The sequence below is a fragment of the Carassius auratus genome, unplaced genomic scaffold (assembly GCF_003368295.1).
Source record: "Carassius auratus strain Wakin unplaced genomic scaffold, ASM336829v1 scaf_tig00001155, whole genome shotgun sequence".
Classification (NCBI taxonomy): Eukaryota; Metazoa; Chordata; class Actinopteri; order Cypriniformes; family Cyprinidae; genus Carassius; species Carassius auratus.
Window position 1 is genome coordinate 767663 of NW_020523344.1, and position 25560 is coordinate 793222.

Below are 25560 nucleotides of genomic sequence, written 5' to 3' on the forward strand. Positions count from 1 at the left end.
CCGTCTCCGATTCCTCACTGGGCTCTTTTCTTTTTTCCTGTAAATAGATAGCTTTATGTATGGCAGTTAGTTTCTTCATATAAGAGCGAAGTTCCATTTGTAATTGTTCTAGAGGAGGTCCTTTATAGGGACCTCTACAATATGGCACAGGCATGGGTCGACCCGTAAGCATTTCATGCGGTGTTAAGTGTGTGCTCCTGTTAGTTTGCATGCGATAGCTCATTAGTGCGAGCGGTAATGCATCAATCCAATTAAGTTTAGTACTTTCACATATTTTGTTTATTTTAGCCTTGATAACTCCATTAACCCTCTCCACTATCCCTTGTGACTGAGGTCTATAAACGCATCCTAGTCTCTGTTTTATTCTTAATTGTTGCAACACTTGTTTCACAGTTTTTTGTATGAATGCCGACCCATTATCTGAACTTATTTCTGATGGAATTCCAAATCTAGGAATTACCTCTCTTGTTAGGAATTTAATTACAGTTCCTGCTCCTAGATCCGCGGATGGTACTGCTTCCACCCATCTGCTAAACCTGTCTATGATAACAAGCATGTATCTTTTGCCTTGTACACGCTTTATCATATCCACATAATCACATACAAGATGTTTAAAGGGGCCTTCAGGTGTTGGAATATGGCCTATTGGTGTCACCATGCCTTTTCTTACATTGTATTTAGCACATACTTCACATGTGGACAAAAATTCATCCACCATTGCATATAAATAAGGAGACCAATATCCTTGCTGTTTAATTTTTCTTACTACTTCTCCCCTTGCACAATGGTCAAAACCATGTGCATCTGTAATAAGAATATTCAACAGTGAAGTAGGTGCAACAATGTGTCCTTCATGTGTACGCCAAATTTCCTGTGAGTCTTTTTTAGCTCCCCTTTGTTGCCACATTGATTGTTCATAGGGGCCTGCTTGTTGTTGTATTCGAATAATGTCATCCAATTGAGGATGAGGCTCGATAAGTACAACAGGTGCTAATACTGCTACTTGACACCCTGAAGCTTTTTTAGCTTCTAGATCTGCTGCATTATTTCCTTTGATGACATAGTCATTTCCCTTCTTGTGTGCTTGACATTTGATTATTGCTAGTCGTTTTGGTAGCATCATAGCAGAAATCAATTGCCCTATTTGTTCACTATGTTGAATGGGAGTCCCATCACTCTTTTTGAAACCTCTTTGTTTCCACACTGCTCCGAATAGATGACATACACCATGAGCATACGCTGAATCTGTAAAAATGTTAGCAGTTTGTCCTTTTGCTAACTGACATGCAGTTGTGAGAGCTTTTAATTCTGCTAATTGAGCAGAGCAGGGCTGTACACAATGTTGTGATATCACAGATTCAAATTCTTTTTTGTTTTTCTTCACTACTGAATATCCTGTATGATTTCCTTCGTGATCCCTAAAGCTAGAACCATCTACAAAGTAAGTTACTTCTGCTTCAGTAATAGGTGTTGATTCTAGATCTGGTCGTAATCTAGTAAATGCCAAGGACTCATTCACACACTCATGAGGTTCTCCTTCAAAAGCCAAAGGAATTAATTCAGCTGGATTAACTGTATGGCATCTTTTAATAGTAATATCTGGATATGTGAGTAATGAGGAATAGGCTAGAATTCGAGCTTGTGTCAGAACAAATTTCCCTTGTTCTATTAATTCCACAACTTTGTGATGGGTATATATTGTTACTGGATACCCCATAGTTATTGTGGATGCTTTTTCATAAGCATAATACACTGCAGCTAAACCCTGTTGGTAACATGGTGGGTATCCCTGGGCTACATTGTCTAATTTTGTGCTGTAGTATGCTATAGGCTGTTTTTTCCTCCCACTACAGGTCTCTTGCATTAATACAGCTGATGCATAACCATTAACTCTATTTGCCACGTATAGATGAAACATTTTATCATATTCTGCCATTCCCAGGGCAGGGGCCTGTTGTAATTCTTTTTTTATTGCTTCAAATGCTAGTAAGGCATCTGTGTTCCATTTTAATGGATTTCTTAAATGTTGTAATCCTGCTTGTTTCATAATTTCTCTCAAAGGCCCTGTCTTAACTGCATAGTCTTCTATCCAATCGGCACTAAAGCCTGTCATTCCTAGAAACGTCATCATTTGTCCTACTGTCTGAGGTAACGGTGTTTTACTTATACCTTCTAACTGAGCTGGTGCTATAGCTCGTGTACCAAATGCAATTAATCTTCCCAAGTATTCCACTTGAGGCTGGCAATACTGCAATTTGTTTTTAGACACCTTGTGTCCTCCTTCTGCTAATTTTGTCAACACCTTAATTGAGTCTTTGTGACATTGTTCTAGTGAGGTAGAACAGATAATCAAATCATCCATGTATTGTAATAGTGTACCGTCTATTACAAGGTCTTCTAAATCATCCTTCAAAATCTTGTTGAATATATGTGGTGAATGTTTATATCCCTGAGGAAGCCTGGTATATGTATATTGCTTATTTGCAAGTGTAAATGCAAATAAATATTTACTCTCTTCTGCAAGCGGTACACTAAAGTAGGCAGAGCAAAGATCAATTACAGTAAAGTATTTGGCATCAGGAGGGACATTTGTCAGTAAAGTGTGCGGGTTTGGTACCTCAGCTGGCATATCTTCCGTTATTTCATTTATTGTTCGTAAATCATGAACAAGTCGCCATCTATTTTTGTCTGATTTGATTACAGGCATAATTGGAGTGTTACAGTAACTAGTAGTTTCTATCAATACCCCTGCCTTCACTAAGCCTTCAATTGTCTCCTTTATTCCTGCTTCCGCATCTGCCCGTAAGGGATATTGTGCTTTTCTAGGCAGACGTGCATTTGGCTTTAGTTGAACTCTTACTGGATTTGCTGATTTTATTAATCCAATATCTGTGTCATGTTGAGACCATAGCTCAGTTGGTACCTGACACTCCATTTCCTTAAATAATTCAGTCTCATTTGTGTTTATTAAATCAGATGCTGTAGTCATCTGTGTCATTTTATTTTGGCTGATAACTACTTCCTGTGGAATTCCCAGCAAACTGGTTGCAAACAGAATTTTGATGTAATTTTTGTCAGCTGAATGAAAAATCAATGGGTTTTCTGTTGATTCCCATTTGCTTTGTTCTGCCCTTTTCATCATTTGTCCTAAATCTTTTGCTTTCCAATTTCTTCCTACATATACTGTAATATGCGGGACAGAGTTATTTACATTGAACCATTTTTTGACAAACTCACTTTCTGGTATGTTTAAAGCTGCTCCCTCCTTACCTATGATGATGTACTGGGAGACTATTTCAATCTGCTGTCCTTTTGTTTCTTTTTGCCATTTCTGTTCTATATCTTCATCCCTTTCTTGATCATACATCATTGTGCAATGAAATTCAGACTTTGATAGCTGTGCTTCAGGTATCTGTGCTTCAATAAACTTTCCCCATTTATTGACTGTCTGTCTCACATCTTGTTCTATCTGTCCTATCCAAAAAACATTTGCTTTTGGCTCTGCAACCATCATTTGTTTTTCTGTTCCTATTGAATCAATATATATACCTTCTGGAGAACACCAAATTTGTAGTCCTAATTTACATAATGCATCTCTTCCTAACAAATTAATAGGAGTTTGATTTGATACCAGAATGGGCATTGTTATACTTTGATCTTTTGTTTGTAGACACACTGGAGCTGTTATGGGAATCAATTGCATTTTTCCCGAGAATCCTATTGTCTTTGCAAATTTTCCAGACAAGGGGAGATGTGAAGCATATTTCAAATTAATGCATGTTAAATTTGCCTCCGTATCTACCATAAATGGAAATGGTTTTCCCTCTATTTTAATCTGCATAATAGGCTCTTGATCAGCTTTTGTTGATAAAATTGGAAGCTGACTCTCCCCTTTAGGATTCTCTGGGCACCCCTAATAGCCTGGATTGGGACCTCCCCAAGGGTTTACTGGGCCCTGCACTGGGCCCCGAGTAGGCTGTTGCCAGCTCATCTCCCTTCTACCCTGAGGTTGCTGTGGCCATTGTTGAGTTGGACAGTCAGCTTTGATGTGTCCGGGCTGTCCACAGCCCCAGCACAAAGGGGGAGGCCTGTCTCTGCCTCTGCCTCTGCCTCTTTGCTGTATGGGTTTTTTTCTCCATCCCATTTGTCCTGGCTGTTGAGTATAAACATTTATTATGGGCAAAGAGTTCAAGTGTTCATTTGGAGGGACTGCTGTAAGTAGGCTTGACTGAGTAGTAGGTTGTGGAGCAATTACTGGAGGCATTAGAGTCATTTGTTCGGCTGTTGCATTTGTCACTGAAGCTTGAATATTTTTCTTATTTTTCTTTGTGAGTTCTTCAAGCTGTAATTGAGTTAGTTTACGTTGTAACTCTTTCTCTTGACTTTTAAGTTTTAGTTCATTTTTTCTTTGCTGTTCCACTGCATGAGACACATGGTCACAAAACTCTTTGTGTGTTTTAGACGTTAAACCGACCACATCCTCCAGCTTGCTTTTTACCGTTGGCGGCATAGCATCAATCACAGCTTGTCTAAACAATGTTGACATTAATGGGTCTCTTTCGGGATCCCCCTCAGTTTCTTGTTTCCACCTTTTCAGCTCTTTTTGGACATAAGTGGTTGGATTTTCTAAATCTCCAATTCCTTCTCCCTTCAGTGATTTAGGATTCAGTCTGATCGGATACTCCGCACGCAATGCCTGCCATACTGCTGGGCGGAATGCATCAAAAACAATCCCATCCATATTGTGAGAGTTCACTGCTCTGTTTAGAGTCGTGGTAAGAAGAATTTCATCCATCTTTGTCCCTCCAAGAATTTTAGCCAGCAGAGCTTTAACATCTCCCACTGCCAATAGCTTTCCCATTGTTTCCTCTTCAAACACTTTAATGAATTTCCCTGCACCCTCATGAATATCAGGAAGGCGAGTGACAAGCCCCTCGAGGTCCTGCGAAGCCCAGGGGACATACTGTCCCTGCTCACCCTTGATTAAAATTGGGAGCTGTGCGGCCAGTGGTCTAAGTGGCCCTTTATCTCTGCCCTGTTCCCATTTACCGTTCTCAAATAACTCCTCTGCCTGATTCTCATCCTCACTACCATAGAACAACTTACTCTTTCCTCTTTCCAATTTATTTACCTCTCTGTTCTTTTTCCCTGATTCTCTAATTTTCTCTTCCATTTCTTCTTCCAAAGCTTGTGCTTGTGCTACAATATCTCTATCTTTCCTCCGTTTTCTTTCTAATCCTTCCTCAAACCAGGTTTTGTCTTCCTGACATGCTTTCATTTTTTCTAACGCTGTACGTGCTTGTCTATAACAGTCGAGTTGCAGACCTTCTGCATTCTCCTGTCTAGTTTGCTTCTGTGTTTTTACAGCTGGTTCCTCTCTATCTTCCGTCTCTAACTGCCCTTCTAACTCTAGTTCTCCTGTTACCTCCATGGTTCCCTTGAGTAATGGGAATTCTTTTCCTAAAGGCAGATAGGGAGGGGGGTCTGCATATATCTTTTCTTTTCTCATGTTATCTTTCTCTGCCTCCTTTAGGACTTTCCTAGCCTGTTTTATACTCTTCAACATATCTTCACCTTCTTTTTTAAACAGCGCAAGTACTTCTTTCTCTTTTTCCCGTTTTGTTTCTCTTTTTTCTTTTTTCATATTGATGCTTTTAGTTTTATAGTTTTTTATCAGAGTTTCCATTTCCTCACACAATGCCACATCAAATGTCCCTTCCTTTGGCCATTTTGTCATCATATTTTTTGTTCTCTTCTGCCATTTCTTCGAGATTTTGTCTATTTGCTCTTTACACAGTGGATTTTTTAATCCAAGGATTTCCACTGGTGTGGCTGCCATATCTTTATTTATATTATTACCACCAACAATCAACTTTTTAGTTTTATATAATAAACTTGGTTACAATCTCTTCCTTTCCTTTCACTGAATTTAACTATTTTTTACCCCTTTCACCCTACTTTCTATTCTTTATTATGTGTCATACCCTTTTGAATTTAGTTTTTTATTGTCTCATGCGTTTACACTTTTTTAAATTTATATTATTATTTAACTGTCTATTTTATTTATCCTATTTTATTATCACTTTTTAGATAACTATTTCTAACAATAATTCTTTATTTTTATCTTTACTTCTCTTTCCTTTTTTGTCCACCCATGTATTAAATCTTTAATGTGGGAACTTCCTCCCTTGCTCTCACTCCCACTGTACTGGGCTCAGAAAATGTTCTCCCCTTTCACACAGACATCCAAATTTCAAAACTCTATTATAGATCTCGGTTCAAACTTTATTGATACTATTTCCCTAAGCCCATTCACACTTGCTACACTCTTTATTGAGCCAGAGTGCTTATGCTTGCATACTTTTTCCCTTTATCTAAGGGATAATCATTCATTAATTGTCCTTTTATTGTCAAGGCTCATCATACATTCATCCCTCTCAAGTGGATCTGGGACGAGTCCAATTCTGCCGGTTCACACCTAAGTGAAGGTCCAGGAACGGTGCTCGACCCTTACCCACCCAATACGGAATTTATTTGTTCATACATTCATCATCGTTCATACGGTCATTCGTCCGGACACAGTTTCATCCACACAACAAAACACAGCTCTTTCTAGAGCTCGCTCTACCTAGAGCGTCCTTAAGGGCCCACTTATTCTGTCTGCTTATCCGTTTATCACTGCCCTTTCCTAGGTCACAGCTATCCAATAAACACAGACCATTGCATACAATGTATTTTTGCCTACACCCTTTTTGTTTTAAATCTAGGTTACCTTACAAGGCTTTCCTTTCAATAAACCAAATATGTGCATGCGGTTATTTCTTCTGGAGTGAAACCCCTTTTTCAATTTGGATATCCTATTTTTTCTAAATTTGGAAGAGTAGATTTTAAGTGTCCTTACCACTCAGAACTGACCTCAACCAACACAAACGAATTTTATAAGCAAAAATGCTTACCTTGTTTTATGGTGGCCACCCGGTTGTGTTGATCATCGGTCAGCTCAAAAGCGGCTGTCCACTCTGCCACTCTTGTCCAGTCCCATCTGGGGTGCCAAATCTGTGGTGTATTTCGCCGGTTCTCAGAAGAATCACACTCAGTCAGGGGTTTCTCACCGAAGAAAAGACTTTATTTTAAACAAAACAAAGTCGAGAGGACGTTGCAAGGAACTCTCCTGTGCGTTATTTGGTTTTTCCTTATATACATCATACATGGGGCGGTCCCACATAGACATGTCTCCTTTTAGACCATCATAAATCACAAGGGGAGGGGAGGCCTTTAAGGTATGTCTGACCATATGCTTATCTCTGTGCATTCCAGGGCATAGACAACTTGTCTATTAGATTTTAGGCCTGTAAGAGTTTAATAGAATAATAACTTTAAAACAAAAATAGCTAGATTCACATTGATTATATACTTGATTAATTGAAACTTTACTAATAAAAATCTTCCACATTACCTAAAGACAGAAAAAATATGCATGTTAGAATAAGTTTAAAAACCAGTGGTAAATGTAAAATATTTAAGTAACAGGTTAAAAATAGTTTTATGGTTTTGAGCCAGTGCTATCAAATGCACTTACAACTCTGCTGCTGATAACATGAGGACCCCACGACAGCTGCATGCCCCACCGGAGACTGTGTTATTAAGATGAAATTAAATAAGTCAAGTCACCTTTATTTACAGTACACAGCACTTTGAAATATATATATATATATATATATATATATATATATATATATATATATATATATATATATATATATATATATATATATAAAAAGTCTTCTTTGTTGCCTTTTTCTCCATCACACTTTAGAAAACATTATATATCACCTGAAAACATAAAATCTCAAAATTCATCCTTTGAAACCCATTTTAAATTCATCTACCATGAAAATTGTACATCAAAATCATGTTACAAAATGTTTTCAGTCGTGAATTATAGGTTTGGATCATGCACTTTCAAGTCTATGTTCAAAAATGTGAATGGCAGTTAACAGGGTAAGTTAGCGCTAACTAACGATTAAAAGTGATATTATTGGTAAAATTAAAGCCAAAGTAGTCTTAAGACATAATAGGCATTACTAAAGCACTTGTTTAATTTCATATTAACAACACGGTCTTAACTGCTGTTGTCTTCTGATCGTTGCATACAAGACTTTACTGCTTAGCACTGTGTAGCCAACTTAGCTTGCCATGTGTGCAGGATAGCTAGCTATACAGTACAATTTGCAAACCTTACTTTAGCTTCCTAGTTGAGTGAACGATTTTGCGTGAGTTTACATCACCAATAAATTGCCAAAACTTGCACATCTTACCGTGTTAATCAGTCTGTGAAATTTAGATCAGCTGCAGCTTTCAAACAGTTGAAGTGCCGAGGAAGCATCTGCCTTGGAAAGTCCCCGCCAGTGAAAAAGGGATAAATCCAACTTAATTTTTATGTGTTTTTTATTTCAAATATTTAAGTTTGATGAACACACATGCCACATCGACAGCTGCTCAAATAAATTGTGTATTTCAACTCACTTTTATAACATTTCTTGTACACAACAAACTCATACAAAATGCTACCCAAATAAATTGCTATTGTTTTACTTAAAATATATTGTTATGTAAAAAGTGATATATTTTAAGTAAAGAGGAAGTATATTTATACTTTTTAGTATAAAACAAATAAAATAAACTAGATTACAACTATTTAAAATATATAAAACCTACTGTGTGGGTGTAGCACTTTTTACAGTGTGACTCCTTTCCCATTGTATTGCTATCCAGTACGATCAGTGGAAGATGTCACCACAATTGATATACTCACTAGACCACTTTTAATGTAAATACTGTATCACTAACATAAAACCTCTTTACAGAGATGTCACAAGATCACCAGTTTATGTCTTCCTGTCTGTCACAAGACCAGTCACCTCTGGTCATTACATTTCCCAGAATCACACCAACTCATTGTTCCCAATCACTGCACCTGTCTGCCATCAGCCTTATCAGTGGGTATTTATAACCTAGCACTAAGCACCCACACATTGTCTGGTCTCTCCTACGCCTCTTGTTACCCCTTTGTACTCACCTCTGTTTTCCTACCTATGTTCCCGTCTGCCAAGGAATTCTTGAAGCTGGCCTCTACCTACAATTTTGAAAATCAAACACTGATGAAGTTCTTCCACGTAGGTTGAAATGAACCATTATATTCACGGATGCCCTGTAACATGAACAATTGCATGTTGGAACAATAAGTTCTATATGCCCTCCTGCTGAACCTTTCCTCTCCTGAAAGACCATACAACCCTCCTGTGATATCAGAGTCTGCGCCAGATCAAATACATCCAGAGTTCGCTACAGTCAAAACCATTTCAGGGTCCACTCCAGTGTCTTCTCAAGCTCTTAAACCCACTCCAGAGTCTACTCCAGTCAAGTCAGAGTCCGCTCCAGTGTTAGCTCCAGCCCCTGAGTCTGCTAACTTCATCAAATTCAGTTCACAGTCCACTACAGTCCAAACTAATTCACAGTCTGTTCCAATTCCAGAGTTTAGTTACAAGTCTACTCCAACCCCAGAATTCAGTAAAGCATCAGAGTATGCATCAGAGCCCACTCTAACCCTTGAATTCTTAGCTTAACCCATTCGTACCAGTTAGTTAACTCTAAGTTTATCTACAGTCCAAAAGCCCATACAAGAATACCATCCAGACCATGCACCCCTCTCATGGGTGGTTCTAGCCAGAGTCGACAGAAGGCTTATGTTCCCGAGTTTATCCCAGAGAAGGCTTCCGTCTCCAAGTTTAGCCCAGAGAGGGCTCCAATCCCCGAGGCTCACCCCAGTTTGAGCTTGGCCCAGAGAGGGTATTTGTTCCATTGGTAACGCTTTAAAATAATGGTCCGTTGTTAATAAGTAGCTACGCAGGAAGTAATAGGTAGTACTACATTAACACTTAACTTAATACTATTAACTAATATAGAAGCAAGATTAACTAAGCAGTAAGTCATAACTCATTTAGGACATAGGTAGTTCCTTATTAGTTATTTGATAATTACTAAAGAAAAATATCGTCATTGAGAACTACTTTGGAACTATGGCCAACTAATGAAGAATAACCAATTAATTACTAATCACAACAGCTACGTCTATAAAGTGAACAATTAGCTTCTTTATGGAAACGTATATATATATATATATATATATATATATATATATATATATATATATATATATATATATATATATATAAATATATATATATATATATATATATATATATATATATATATATATATATATAGCCTATCCATATGATATATTTAATGAGCTCCACTAAGTTCAATGTCTCCAACTCTAATAACTTTAACGTTAGTGATATCATGCTGGGGAGGGCTTCTCTTCAGGAAGTGACAATAAATAATGATGTTCTCTTGTCAAAACATATTTGCATCCTTCATGAAAACATTGACTGCATTTATAGTGTTAAGCACAAAACAACATCTTCCAGATTACAATGCGTCTGGTAGAATATCACTAGTTCCTCACAGAAATATATGGCTGTACAGTATGTGTCAGATAATTTTATTGTAAATTACTTGTGAAATCCATGACTCGAGTGTTCAATGTGATCTCATGAGAATACGTGTGTATTTTTACGTTAAATGTGGTTCTATCACACGTATATTTACATACGTTTTCATGCACATAGAAACGTACAATTTATACGTATTTATAGCAGTAAAACGTACAAATACATGTTTTTATTCAATTTATTGAAAGCAGTTTACTCGTCTATTTAATAGGACTAACATTTCTGTGCATGCTGCAAACCATAGATACACACAAAAGCACAGCATACAATTACAAATCACATCCATTTTATTTGTTTGCTGTACTGCATATCTTTAGAATCCAGATGTTTGCAAGGAACATTTCCAAATTCAGCCCTTTATCAATGGTTCTTCATATTCATTCTCAGCAACAGCGTCCGTCACAGTCAAAGCTGAGCTCGCGCTCGTTATGAATTTGAAAATAGCGCCAGTGCGCCACGTTACGACATGATTTACGGCACTAATATCGAACGCTCATTGGTCCTCATCCAATTCGTCACAGATTGCGGCATGTTGTGTTTCAGTTTATGACATTTGAATACTGCGCCAGTGCGCCTTCACGGAGAGAAGACAGATACATAATTTCATGGATTAATAAATTAAATTCTGCTCTGTACCCTATAAAAACTATTACCTCCATATAGAGGACTGCGACTGGAACTCATTATCATTTGAACTACTTTTGGTACCACTTTTGATATTTTCGCAAAAAATAAATGATTAACGTTACGTTTGTTTGTTTGTTATTTGTTTATTTATAACAGTAACGTTATGTAGTTTTAAGAAATGTTGTCTTTAAAATAAAAAATCTTTCACTTTAAAATAAATGGTCCAGATCACTAGTAACGTTAGTTCATGCGGACTGACAAGGTAACACTTGAGTAATTAGTCAGGAGTTAACATGTTTTTTACTTTAAAATAATGGGCCAGATCACTATAGTAGTTCCTGCGGACTGACAAGGTAACGCTTGAGTAATTAGTCAGGAGTTAACATGTTTTTCACTTTAAAATAATGGGCCAGATCACTAGTAGTTCCTGCGGACTGACAAGGTAACGCTTGAGCAATTAGTCAGGAGTTGACATGTTTTTCACTTTAAAATAATGGGCCATATCACTATAGAAGATAACACTTGAGTAATGAGTAATGGATTTCACAAGTAATTTACAATAAAATTATCTGACACATACTGTACAGCCATATATTTCTGTGAGGAACTAGTGATATTCTACCAGACATTGTAATCTGGAAGATGTTGTTTTGTGCTTAACACTATAAATGCAGTCAATGTTTTCATGAAGGATGCAAAGATGTTTTGACAAGAGAACATAATTATTTATTGTCACTTCCTAAAGAGAAGCCCTCCCCAGCATGATATCACTAACGTTAAAGTTATTAGAGTTGGAGACATTGAACTTAATGGAGCTCATTAAATATATCATATGGATAGGCTATATATATATATATATATATATATATATATATATGTATGTATGTATGTATGTATGTATGTATGTATGTATGTATATATATATATATATATATATATATATATATATATATATATATATATATATATATATATATATATATATATACGTTTCCATAAAGAAGCTAATTGTTCACTTTATAGACGTAGCTGTTGTGATTAGTAATTAATTGGTTATTCTTCATTAGTTGGCCATAGTTCCAAAGTAGTTCTCAATGACGATATTTTTCTTTAGTAATTATCAAATAACTAATAAGGAACTACCTATGTCCTAAATGAGCTATTACTTACTGCTTAGTTAATCTTGCTTCTATATTAGTTAATAGTATTAAGTTAAGTGTTAATGTAGTACTACCTATTACTTCCTGCGTAGTTACTTATTAACAACGAACCATTATTTTAAAGCGTTACCGTTCCATTTGTTCCCATGGATTTGCTCCAGAGTTTTCTCCTAGTCCAGAGTGGGCTCCAGAATGTGCTCACTTTACAGAGCTTAACCAGGAGCCCGGTCACTTCACAGAGCTCAATTCTGAGCGTAGCTCTCCTTCATCGTCCCTGGTCCCATTAAGCTCCTCATTGTCTCCTGAGATTCTTTCATCTCTGCTGGCCCCATCCAACTCTTCTTCATCTCTGTTTGCCCCGTCCAGCTCTCCTTCATCTCCATCTGTGTATATTGTCATTAAAGCCGGTTCTATGATTAGTAGTAAATCTCCAGCACATACTTTCAGACAGAGCAGCATTTACTACACAGAGCCATAGTTCACTGACAAGCTATGCAAAATCACGTTCATAATCACATATGGTTTAATCACGTGATTATGAAAGTGAAGAAATCATTCTGGAATTATGAAAGCTGTTTGCATAGCTTGTCAGTGAACTACGGCTCTGTGTAATAAATGCTGCTCCATCACATGAAAATACCACATTAAATAAAATGTTATTAAAATACCACATAATAACATTAATTTCACTCAAAACTGACTTCATAACTTCATTCCAGCGTTTGAAGTTAATCCTTCTGTGAGATGATGTGGCTTCTTACACAGAATAAGAAATGTAACATATTTTATAGTATTCTAAGCAGTGATAAAGGCAATGTCGATTAGCATTGCATTTTTATATACTTTATTACAATAAATGTTATAATACAAACTCAGATAACCCATATATTGTCATAGTCCTATCTTAATTAGTCCCGATGAATTAATGAAAGCAGTTAAATCTTCAGCAACCACTATTGGCATTTCCTGGGTTTCTTCTGCAAGGTGTATTTGGCCTTTGGATGGAGATTTACTGCTGATCACACAACCGTGCTTCACTGAAAGATATGCATGACAATCGCAGCTTCTGCCTAATCATGTTTTATCACCTTTGCGATTTAATTTTGATTAATCATGCAGCCCTACCCTCCAGTGACCGCTCCTCCAGAGCGCTTCCCAGTGTCTGCTCCTCCAGAGTGCACTCAAGTATTCTCTGCTCTTTTACTCAACATGGAGCCTACCTTGGTCACCTTGGCAAAACACAGTCCTGTGATTGTCCCCAAGAAAATTTTGGGTGAGGGATTCTCCTTCATCAAGGCCAGTGAGGTCATCTGTGCTCCCTGTGCTCCTGGCTCCTTCAGTATGACTGCGGTGGTCATCTGTACTCTCTATGCTACCAGCAACTTCGAAATGACCGTGGTAAATGTCTGTACTCCCTGTGCTTCTGGCCACTTCGATACCACATGTGTTGGTCGTCTCTACTCCCTGTGATCCTGCTTTCTGTAGTATGGCAACAGCAGTGTTAATTTGTGTTAATAAACAGGCATTTTTGATTTAGTATTAGGGCCATATTTTAACGATGTAAACGCAAAGTGTAAAGGACACAGTGCGGGTGCACTCAGGGCGTCAAAATAATTTTTTGCTATTTTAACGACGGAAAAACAGTTGGTGTGCCCGGGCGCATGGTCATGGGTTGTCCCTATTCTCTTAATGAGCAATGGGTGTTTTTGGCAAAACGTGCAATAAACCAATCAGAGCACAAAGAGAGAAAGCATCTCCGAGATGAAACGGAGCTGCTCGAGTACGAGCCAATAATTCTGATACATGCGATGACTATCCATTATGACATGTATATATATATATATATATATATATATATATATATATATATATATATATATGTATGTCTTAAGCCGATTCTTGAAGATGGCTAAGGACTCAGCTGCTCGGATTGAGTTGGGGAGGTCATTCCACCAGGAGGGAACATTTAATTTAAAAGTCCGTAAAAGTGACTTTGTGCTTCTTTGGGATATGGCACAATCAAGCGATGTTCACTTGCAGAACGCAAGCTTTTAGAGGGCACATAAGTCTGAAGTAACAAATTTAGGTAAATGGGTGCAGAGCCAGTGGTAGATTTGTAAGCAAACATCAATGCCTTGAATTTTATGCAAGCAGCTATTGGAAGCCAGTGCAAATTAGTGGTGCACTGAGGTGTGACTTGTATTCTTTTTGGTTCATTAAAAATGTATCTTGCTGCCGCATTCTGGATTAAATGTAAAGGTTTGATAAAACTGGCTGGAAGACCTGCCAAGAGGGCATTGCAATATTCCAGCCTGAACAGAACAAGAGCTTGAACAAGGAGTTGTGCAGCATGTTACAGAAAGAAAGGGCTTGATTTTCTTGATGTTGAATAAAGCAAATCTGCAGGATCGGACAGTTTTAGCAATGTGATGTGCCTGCCTAACTTGATGGTGAAATTGTGATGAAATGATGGGTTTGCTGGAATTACAAGCAGTTCTTGGTGAGGTTGAGTTGAAGGTGATGGTCCATCATCCAGCAATAAATGTCTGTTAGACAAGCTGAGATGCGAATGGAATGAGAGGTAGAGTTGAGTGTCATCAGCATAGGAGTGGTATGAAAAGCCAGAAAAAAATGTTTCTGAATGACAGAACTTAATGATGTCATTTAGACAGAGAAGAGGAGTGGTCCAAGAACTGAGGCCTGAGGCACCCCAGTAGTTAGATGTTGTGACTTGGACACCTCACATCTCCAAGATACTTTAAAGGACCTATCTGATAGGTAAGACCCAAACCATTGAAGAGTGGTTCTTGAGATGCCTTTTGCCAGTAGGGTTGATAGGAAGATCTGGTGGTTAACCATGTCAAAAGCAGTGGACAGATCAAGCAGGATAAGTACTGAAGATTTGGATTCCGCTCTTGCCAATCTTAGAGCTTCAACAACTGAGATCAAGGCAGTCTCAGTTGAATGTCCACTTTTGAAGCCAGATTGGTTGCTGTCAAGGAGGTGGTTGTATGTGAGAAATGTAGAGACTTGGTGGAACACAGCTCGTACAAATGTTTTTGCAGTGAAAGGAAGAGGTAGTTCTCTAAAAGAGATGGGTTGAGGGTGGGTTTCTTAAGTAGTGGAGTTATACGAGCCTGTCTAAATGATAAGAGAAAAACACCAGTGTGGAGGGATGTGTTGATGATGTGAGTGAGTGCAGGTACAACTGTAGGAGAAATGGCTTTAAGGAGATAAGATGGAATAGGATCAAGCGGACAAGTAGTAAGGTGATTAGAAAGGATGAGTTTTGAGACTTCTGCCTCAGAGAGTGAAGAGAAGGATGTAAATGAGTGTAAGTTTGCTGGTGATATGAGCTTGACTGAGTGTGGTGTGGAAAATTGTACGCTGATGTGTTTAATTTTATTAATGAAAAACGTGGCAAACTCGACAGCTATTAGAGATGAAGCAGGAGGGGGAGGAGGAGGACAAATAAGTGTGGAAAATGTTTTAAAAAGCATGCGAGAGTTGTTAAGGTTGTTATGGTAGTATGTCATTTTAGCAGTGGAGACATTAGCAGAGAAGGAAGATAGGAGGGACTGATAGTGGCTTGCCTGGAAGATAAGGGGCAAACAGTGTCTAAACAAGATTTAAGAGTGGAGCAGAAAGTATCAGTAGCACTGTTAGCATCCAAAGATGCAAACAGTTTAGGGGAAGGAAGTGAAAATGAAACCATTGCAGATAGCCGGGAGGGTGAAAGTGTGCGTAGGTTATGTCGAAAGATGATATGTGGAGGGGTAAGTGATGTGTCAGGGACCATGTTGAGGTTAAGAGTGAGGAGGAAGTGATCCGACGTGTGCAGTGGAGTAACCAGAACATGATAAGTAGAGCAGTGTCACATATAAATAAGGTCCAGTTGGTTGCCTGATTTGTGAGTAGCAGTAGTTGACACTCGGTTGACATCAAAATAGGCAAGCAGAGTGTGGAAATCGGCATACAGAGGTTTATCTAGGTGGATGTTGAAATCTCCAAGAATAACTAGGGGAGTACCATCCTCAGGAAAGGTTGAGAGCAACGCATCTAATTCATCAAAAAAGTTACCCAGTGGTCCTGGGGGTCAATAGACAACTACAAAATGTATTTTAAGAGGGTAGGTAACAGTAACTGTATGAGATTCAAAGGAGCTGTTAATACCCAAAGATGGTAAAGGATTAAATTTCCAATCATTAAAGATGAGCAAACCAGTACCTACACCTCTTCCTGTCAAATACCTAGAAGATGATAAATAAGGGATAATGTACACACAGCTGGTTGTGCTTACAGAATAAACCATGACAGAGTGATCAGAACTTTTGTTATGTGTTATGGTTTAACTGGTAACCGTGTTATCTGGTGATCAACTTCCTGGTTCAGGTCTCCGCTCCAGATGTGATGGAATGACCGCAGCAGATTCGCCGATTCTGAAACCACAAACTGACTTATTAAGATATTAAGTTGTCTACTAAACGCAGACTTTCTTATTACATAATTTTGATATTCTTATAAATATTAGTTATTTGTATGATCACCCATAGCGGCTGAAGTAACTGGGATAAACAAAACAATACGATTTCTGGATTCAAGACAGGACTCTCGGCATCACATTGTGCAGCTGGTTGAATCAAGAAAATGTGACCGTGTTAACTTGTGACCTGTGTTTACCTATTATGAAAATAAACCATAGTAGAACGAGGACTAAATTTTATGGTTCATGATGTTGAAGAACATTTCATGACGTCTCAGACAAATTTGTGGCTACTGTGGTTTAATTATAAACTCTATCGTTAACTTATATTTACCATTGTAAAAACATGGTACATTTTCTTTAGAGCCTGGTATTTTATTTGATTATACAAGTATTTGAAATATTAGCTTTATCCTGTAATAAAAAAATCTGTATATAAATGTAATACTTTGTACCTTGAGACTTACGTTCACTAGCCAATGACTTTAAAAAATATAAACTGTATTTTCTGCTTGTGAATATATTTGCAAACAGAAAATACTGTTTATATTTCATAATTAATATTTATTTATATAGTCAATATTTCAAATAGTTGTATAATCAAATAAAATACCAGCTAGTGAACGAAGATAACAAGTTAACACATTTATAAAGTAATGTTTATATGCAGCATTTCAGCTAGCATAATCTTATACGTTTACACTTCATTCAAATCAAGTCACGTTTCCAAAGTAATGCTATGAGAAAATAACAGCAACGTATCAAGTGACTGCAGTGACCCTCTGATCTGGATACAAACTGGATCTGGTGGCTTCAGTGACTTCGGAATAAGAGAGAAACAAACTAATATTAGCATAGATGCCATTCTTCTAATGATGTAGCAAGTACATCGGGTGTTATGGGAAGTGTTCCTGGTTCTGGTTTACCTAATTAATGCAGCTTAAAAATCCTTAAACGGATTTGGATATTAAAAGCATATAAGTATGTTATGTGTAAGCCAGGTTAAAGAGATGGGTCTTTAATCTAGATTTAAACTGCAAGAGTGTGTCTGCCTCCTGAACAATGTGAGGTAGGTTATTCCAGAGTTTAGGCACCAAATAGGAAAATGATCTGCCGCCCGCGGTTCATTTTGATATTTAAGGTATTATCAAATTGCCTGAGTTTTGAGAACGATTATAATGTAAAATGAGCTCATTCAAATACTGAGGTCCTAAACCATTCAGGGCTTTATGAGTAATAAGCAATATTTAAAAATCTATACAATGTTTGATAGGGAGCCAGTGCAGTGTTGACAGGACCAGGCTAATATGGTCATACTTCCTGGCTCTAGTAAGAACTCTTGCTGCTGCATTTTGGATTAGCTGTTGTTTGTTTACTAAGCAGAACAACCACCCAATAAAGCATTACAATAATCTAGCCTTGAGGTCATAAATGTGTGGATTAACATTTCTGCATTTGACATTAAGAGCATAGGCCGTAATTTAGATACATTTTTGAAATGGAAAAATGCAGTTTTACAAATGCTAGAAATGTGGCTTTCTAAGGAAAGATTGCGATCAAATAGCACACCTAGGTTCCTTACTGAGGATGAAGAATTGACAAAGCAGCCATCAAGACTTAGACGGTGTTCTAGGTTATTACATGCAGAGTTTTTAGGTCCTATAATTAATACCTCAGTTTTTTTTTTCAGAATTTAACAGTAAGAAAGTACTCGCCAGTTTTTTATATCGACTATGCATTCCATTAGTTTTTCAAATTGGTGTGTTTCACCATGCCGCTAAGAAATATAGAGTATCATCTGCATAACAGTGAAAGCTAACACCATGTTTTCTGATGATATCTCCCAAGGGTAACATATAAAGCGTGAAGAGTAACGGCCCTAGCACTGAGCCTTGAGGTACTCCATACTGCACTTGTGTTCGATATGATACCTCTTCATTCACTGCTACAAACTGATGCCGGTCATATAAATATGATTTAAACCATGCTAATGCACTTCCATTAATGCCAACAAAGTGTTCAAGTCTATGCAAAAGAATGTTGTGGTCAATTGTGTCAAATGCAGCACTAAGATCCAATAGAACTAATAGAGAGATACAACCACGATCAGATGGTAAGAGCAGGTCATTTGTAACTCTAAGGAGAGCAGTCTCAGTACTATGATACAGTCTAAATCCTTAAAGTGTAACACAGGTCACAAGTTAACATGGTCACATTTTCTTGGTTCAGCCAGCTTCACAATGTGATGCCGAGAGTCCTTTCTTGAATCTAGAAATCTGTAGCTGAATCAGTGTAGATTGTTAGCTCGATGGTTCATTACTGTCATCTCATGGTGCGCCGTCTTTTAGCAGGTGTTCAAAACCCGTGCCAACACAGACTTACTTTATTTTTATTGTTTTGTTTATCCCACTTACTTCAGTCGCTATGGGTGATCATACCAATAACTTGTAAGGTTTACAAGAATATCAAAATTATGCAATAAGAAAGTCTGTGCTTATTAGACAAATTAATATCTTAATAAGTCAGTTTGTGCTTTCTGAATCAGTGAATCTGCTGTGGTCTGGAGTGAAGACCTGAACCAGGAAGTTGGTCACCAGATAACACGGTAACCAGTTAGACCGTAATACCATCACAAAGTGTAGTGGTTCAAGTATCACCCTGATGTGGTGATGCAATGATTTTCAATAACTATTATTTGTTTCCAAATTTCTGTGTGTTTCAGGTTTCTCTTACACGTAGTCCTCCAGCAAAGGATTGCAAAAGTCAGGAAGCAGGATTGGTGTTGACATCATATGACCGAACATTAATTGTCAAGCAAATATCTAGTGAGGAGGTGGAGGACATGCACAACATTCTTTCAGAATACCACCAGGTACTGACTACTGTTTGTTAAGTCGGGTTTTTTAATTACAAGTACATTTAACTTTTGTTAAATTAAATCTCTTAATTACTCTTAAAGAATTACTTCACTTAAAAATCTAAATTATGCAATCGCATACTAACCTTCATATCATAAAAAAAACTATATGATATTCTGTCTTCCACAAAAACAAACCTTTTGAATAATGTACTGGTTGCTTTTTTCCATACAATTACAACGACAATTTATCCTTAAAGCAATGCTTACAGTACATGCACCATTAAGTCTTTTGAAGCTTTATGATAGTTTTGTTTGATAAAAAATGAATGTTGTTAGAATTTCTGCATCTATAAAACTGTTAACTACAACTGGATCATTAAACTGGATCTGATTCTGATTCACGCTGAATTGTGAACCAATCAGTCAAGGCTGAATGTTCTTCATGGTGCTTGTTTGTCATTTTGGAGCTTGACAGCCTGATAATTAATTTCCTTATATTGAAAATAGTGGCCGGAATATTCTTCCCAAAATATTCTTACAAGGATTTCACTTTTTTAAGTTCAGGGCTACAAGGAAATGAAAAGGTGGTACAAGCAACATTAGCATTAGTAAATGGCAGATTTAAGGCCCGAGCACCGTCTTGTATCTTCTCCATCTATTCTTCTTCTTCTTCTTCTTCTTCTTCTTCTTCTTCTTCTTCTTCTTCTTCTTCTTCTTCTTCTTCTTCTCCCAAATGAATCGCATTTTTGAGGGCTTAAACATGCTCAAAAAGTCATGACAATTTGCACACGCGTCAAACCTTGTGAAAATTTTCTCTGAAGAGGTTGTGGCAAAATGGATCGACAGCGCCACCTATACTAAGAAAATCAACAGCCTTCCAGCTGTGTTTCACGTAAATGCACGATAATTGCCACACACATGTAACACACCAATTCCTACAAAAAGACTCTTGGAGCAAAATTCTTAAACCAACAGGAAGTCGGTTCTTTTTAATATTATGAGCAAATTTTGTGTAATTTTTTGTCATTTGCATGTGTTGTATTTTAACAAACTCCTCCTAGAGATTTATTCAGATCAACACCAAATTTGGTATGCCTAATCTAAAGGCCTTAGTGATGTTAAATTGTGAAGATCTTGAGGTTTCGTTAAAGGGTGTGTCCATGGCGGCCTGACAACTTTGGATGTTTCGCCATGAAAATGGAAGTTCGCTGTAACTCAGACATACAATGTCCAATCTGCCCAACAAAACTTCACATGTTAGATAATACTTCTGCCCTTAACAGATCTACATGCCCATATTCAGTTACAGTCATAGCGCCATCTGCTGGCAACAGGAAGTGACATGTTTTACACTACGACAAACTACTCCTAGAAAATTTTTGACATTAATGTATTTTTTGTTGTCAGTCTAATCTTAAGGCCTGTGCAATGTTAAATTGTGGAGATCTTGAGTTTTTGTTAAAGGGCGTGTCCATGTCGCCATGACAATTTTTTTTTATTTTGTCTCTATGCCCTCTATGTTGCATTGCTCCATTGGTTCTCATTCTCTTTTATAGTTGCTTGACTGCTTTGCTTTTTGGGTTGCTTCTTTATAAATTGCTAAAGTGATCATTCTCTTTGTCTGGTTTCTTTCTAACCATTTTTGTGACACCGGTTGTCATGATCCTAGTAATCTAAACAAAACTTAAATATCAGTATTCTAGATACAACAGCACTTAGTAATATGCTGTTTAACACAATTCTTTATTTTCAGACGCTACATAGAAAAAGAATAACAATAAGAAAAAAGGACTAACCAACTAGCTGGTCTTACAGTAGATGGTTTGGGATAGCTTTACTGTGTCAACCAAGCAACTGATATTTAGATAAACTTGAATTATGTTTGGATGGATAGAGTTCTCCAGACACACCAAGCATAAACCAAAGATAAAGCTAGATAAAGACATTTATTGAACCAAAATAGGTAATAATAAATAAAAATACTTTTTATTCCCTTTTCTGTCATATTAAAACTTTTTTTTCACCTCAGCACATCGTAACATGCCATGGTAGCACACTTCTTCCCCAGTTCCTTGGCTTGTACCGTGTTACTGTGGACAATGAAGACACATACCTTTTAGTCATGAGAAATATGTTCAGCCACCGACTAACTGTCCACATGAAATATGACCTCAAGGTAAACAAATTCTTTACTCTTTGTCTTCATTTTAAATTACTGATTTATTAATTTGTTATTGAGCTATCATGGTGAGAAATTAGCAGCCTTGTTTTGTTATAGTGACTTTTTAGTCAGTTTGCACATTTAAGGCAATCTATTACATTTAATTACTAATTTATTTAATTATCATTTGTAGCATTACTGTTTCATATTCATGTAGATCAACTATTAGTTTTTAAGCATTATTAATTTTTGTTATGCATCTTTATATGGCATTACATTTTATAGGGGTCGTTGGTTTCTCGAGAAGCAAGTGATAAAGAGAAGGTAAGAACGCTACAACATAACATACCACAAATCATGCTGATTTTATCTAAAACATTCACATTTATGTCCCAGATAAACATACTTTATTCTTTTTCTGTAGCAACTTACAGCAAAGTTACAGTAAAAACAGGTGTTCAAGTACCTAAAATAGAAGAGAAACAAGCTTGACAAGGTTACATGTTCAGTTGCCAGGGAATGCATGTAAAATGTATAAATGAAATACAATGTAAGAGGATGACACACGTATGACCAATTTTTTTTTTACTTAGATCAATCTCCTTAATCTTCTTACAAATTACTTTTGAAACATCCATACACAAAAGTAATTGCTCTTAAATACATCTTGCTTTGTAATTTGCACATCATTTTAAGATTACGTGCACATGAATGAGCAGTTTACTTACAGCAACTTGACCTACTGAACACCCACAAGCAGTGTTAGATGGTTTGACATGCTTTGAATGCAGTATGAAAATATGACAGTGGATGGGTGAAACAAGATCATTTATTAATTAATAGAATTCTCCGTAATGGTAAATAAAGTGGGAAAGTAGACTGCAAGTGGTAAAACTAAGTTATATTTGCTTGACAAGTTTTTTGTAGGTTGCACACTTTACAAAAAATAAGTCATCAAATACGAGATAAAGGCAACACTTTAAGTGAATATTGTGAACTCTGCATTGACAAAGGTGACATCTGAAACATTCCCCCCTTTGTTTTCAGTAAATATTAATTTTATCATATTTTTCTTGGTAGAGTTTGCTGACAAAATGTGTTTTATAATTAGGATTATTTTTTTTATTTTTTTTTTGTCTACACACCTCATTTGGACTGGTTTAAAGGTGAGGTGAGATCCTGGCTATTCTTGCACTGAGGAATAACCAGCGACCTTTTCAACTGAATTGAGAGGGGGTTCAGCGAAAAATCGGCAGCTGTCAGCAGGAAGTGGCTGTCACTGGCAGCAGGAAGTGGCTGCCAATAAAACCGGATGGCAGCTGTCGCTAATACCCGGAAATTGGAGGAGGCTGCCGGCGGCAACAAGACAAATAAATAATTATATACGCTTATGATTATGTTTAATACTTTTTTAAATAGTAATAAATAGTATAAAGTAGCTTTTAAATTTGTAACTGGGTTAGTAAGTTGTCAAAGTCAGTGCTTTACAATGTAAACAGTATAAAATATATCCAGTAAGCAAGCAGACTAAAATATCAATCAGAATCACTAACAACAATCCGGAGGGATTTTCAAGACTCTTAGATCAGAACTGATGAGGTATACGGAGTTACTTCTCCAGCATCTTGCACCAATCACTGTAAAACCCAGGGTGGATGTGAATCTCCCCTCATTTTCCTCTTGCAACATGGTCAAGTCAAGCATCGTTTATTTATATAGTGCTTTTAATAATACAGATCAAAGCAAAGCAACTTTACAGTATTAAATAGGAAAATAGTGTGTCAGTCAATAATGCAGAAGGACATTAGTAAACTCAGTTTGTAGTCAGTTTAAAAAGCAGTTTATCATTGAATTCAGTGATGTCATCCTTCAGCTCGGTTCAGTTTAAATAGTATCTGTGGAATCATTTGCAATCATGTCAATGATATCACTGTAAATGAAGTGACCACAACGAAGCAAGCCAGAGGCGACAAGGATCCAAAACTCCACCGGTGACAAAATGGAGTAAAAACAAGGTCTTTACAGGGGATCTGTATCTGGGGCTCTAGTTGTCCTGGTCTCCGCTGTCTTTCAGGGATGTAGAGGTCCTTTCTAGGTGCGATCCACCATCTGGTCTGGATACGTACTCGATCCGCGTGACTGCAGTGACCTCCGAATAAAAAAGAAACAGATTAATATATTTGAAGATGTTAAGATCTATACGATGTTTGATAGGGAGCCAGTGCAGTGTTTACAGAACTGGGCTAATCCAGTCATACTTCCTGATTCTAGGAAGAACTCTAGCTGCTGCATTTTATTATTCATAAGAAAATGGTGACATTAATACCTAAATTGCTTTATTAACAGTAGACATGCATGCACAGCCATATTAATGATTATTCCCATTGCATCTTGTCATCATGTACAGAGCAGTGATTACATTTTCATGCATAATTTGCACACCTGGTAAGCAGTTGATGTAAACCTCGTCGCAGTGTCTGCAGGGTGTACATTTTGTTGAATTCCTGACATGGCTTAGACTTGTTCTCCATTTTGTTCCACCTGTATATTGAGATAAGGAGTATGAAAACAGCATTATTACAAAGATAAACATTCAGACATGGCAACTGAGAAATGTAATGTTATGGCACCTTTTTAAACCTCTAATCAAATATGTAAAAGAAAATACTCCGTCAAGCCAGCTGGATTGTGCCCTCTTTCGAAAGGAGTCTGTATACAGTACAGCAGACTTCTGAATTTGGAACAAACCAAAGACAGACTTAATAATGTAGCATCACCCCTCCTCCAGGATCACGTAAAGAAGAATTTCCAACAGGACAGCATCTGGCAACTATTGGGTATTACAAAAAAAAAAAAAAAAGGTGTCAATGCCATGGTTTTGTCTCAAGATGCACATCAGTAATGTTTTTTTTTTCTTTTCTAAATGCATGTTTACAAAAGCTACTTCAATGTAAAAATTATAGTAAAAAAAAAAAAAAAAAAAAAAAATATTGTTTTGCATTCACATGCTTACAACTTCAACTGGTACACAGAACAGTTCTGCACATGCATAGTATTAGAGAAAACACACCTCAATAGTGTAAAAAAAAAAAAAGGGATTCTTCTTTTAAGAACTCTTAAGTTAATGTATATCACACAATCTCCTGAAAGACTTAACATGCAAAAATATATGGTTAGTGTTGCACATTTATCTTCTATCATTCCAGTCAAACAACATTCTTTTATATTATTCAATAGACTGTTAACACGCTAACAAACGTTAAAATTTAATGGTACGTCAAACGGTAGGCCCCAAACAAGGTACACAAACAACGTTGCTACCACTAATTAGATTTCATTGAACAATTAAACCAAAGTAGGCACCAAGTCGTTCATCAAGATAACAATTAAAATCAAACTTACAACGCAAAAAAACATTAATTACTCCGATGACCAATTTCTGAACTTACCGTATGATCATTATCGCAACCATTAATGAAGCGTTTGGGTGCAGTTATATCTGATTGGTTGCGCCCACGTTGGTCGATACTGATTGGCTCCCACCGATCGGCAGGTCCCGCCTACCATCTGGCTGCCAGTTACTGCCTTCCGGCTGTCAGTTACTGCCTTCCGGCTGTCAACGGCAGCCACTTCCTGCTGCCAGCTGCCGAATTTGTATCTGAACCCCTGCTGACTGAATTGTATGCTCAGAC

The 25560-nt window shown here is 37.1% G+C and overlaps 2 protein-coding genes and 1 long non-coding RNA gene across 4 annotated transcripts in view; 1 reads left to right on the forward strand and 2 right to left on the reverse strand.

The window, feature by feature from the left end:
- pip4k2cb (phosphatidylinositol-5-phosphate 4-kinase, type II, gamma b) overlaps positions 1 to 25560 on the forward strand; it is a 53066-nt gene that overhangs the window by 8751 nt on the left and 18755 nt on the right. The window contains exons 4-6 of the mRNA XM_026242259.1: positions 19570 to 19719; positions 21737 to 21883; positions 22154 to 22192. Coding sequence (XP_026098044.1) covers positions 19570 to 19719; positions 21737 to 21883; positions 22154 to 22192 — 336 coding nt within the window. The remainder of the gene's footprint in view (positions 1 to 19569; positions 19720 to 21736; positions 21884 to 22153; positions 22193 to 25560) is intronic.
- LOC113069237 (uncharacterized) lies at positions 4174 to 5636 on the reverse strand. Of its 2 annotated transcripts, none has more exons than XM_026242261.1 (2): positions 4545 to 5636; positions 4174 to 4383 (listed from the first exon to the last, which is right to left on the reverse strand). In XM_026242261.1, the coding sequence occupies exons 1-2, from the start codon at positions 5564 to 5566 to the stop codon at positions 4359 to 4361; spliced, it is 1047 nt and encodes a 348-aa protein (XP_026098046.1). In that variant the 5' UTR covers positions 5567 to 5636; the 3' UTR covers positions 4174 to 4358. The 2 variants fall into 2 exon arrangements, with proteins under 2 accessions (XP_026098046.1, XP_026098047.1); XM_026242262.1 differs by having other exon boundaries at positions 4179 to 4328; positions 4622 to 5635.
- Positions 23956 to 24721, reverse strand: LOC113069238 (uncharacterized). Its single transcript, XR_003279689.1, has 3 exons — positions 24499 to 24721; positions 24311 to 24409; positions 23956 to 24017 (listed from the first exon to the last, which is right to left on the reverse strand). It is a non-coding gene; the product is annotated as an uncharacterized LOC113069238 (long non-coding RNA).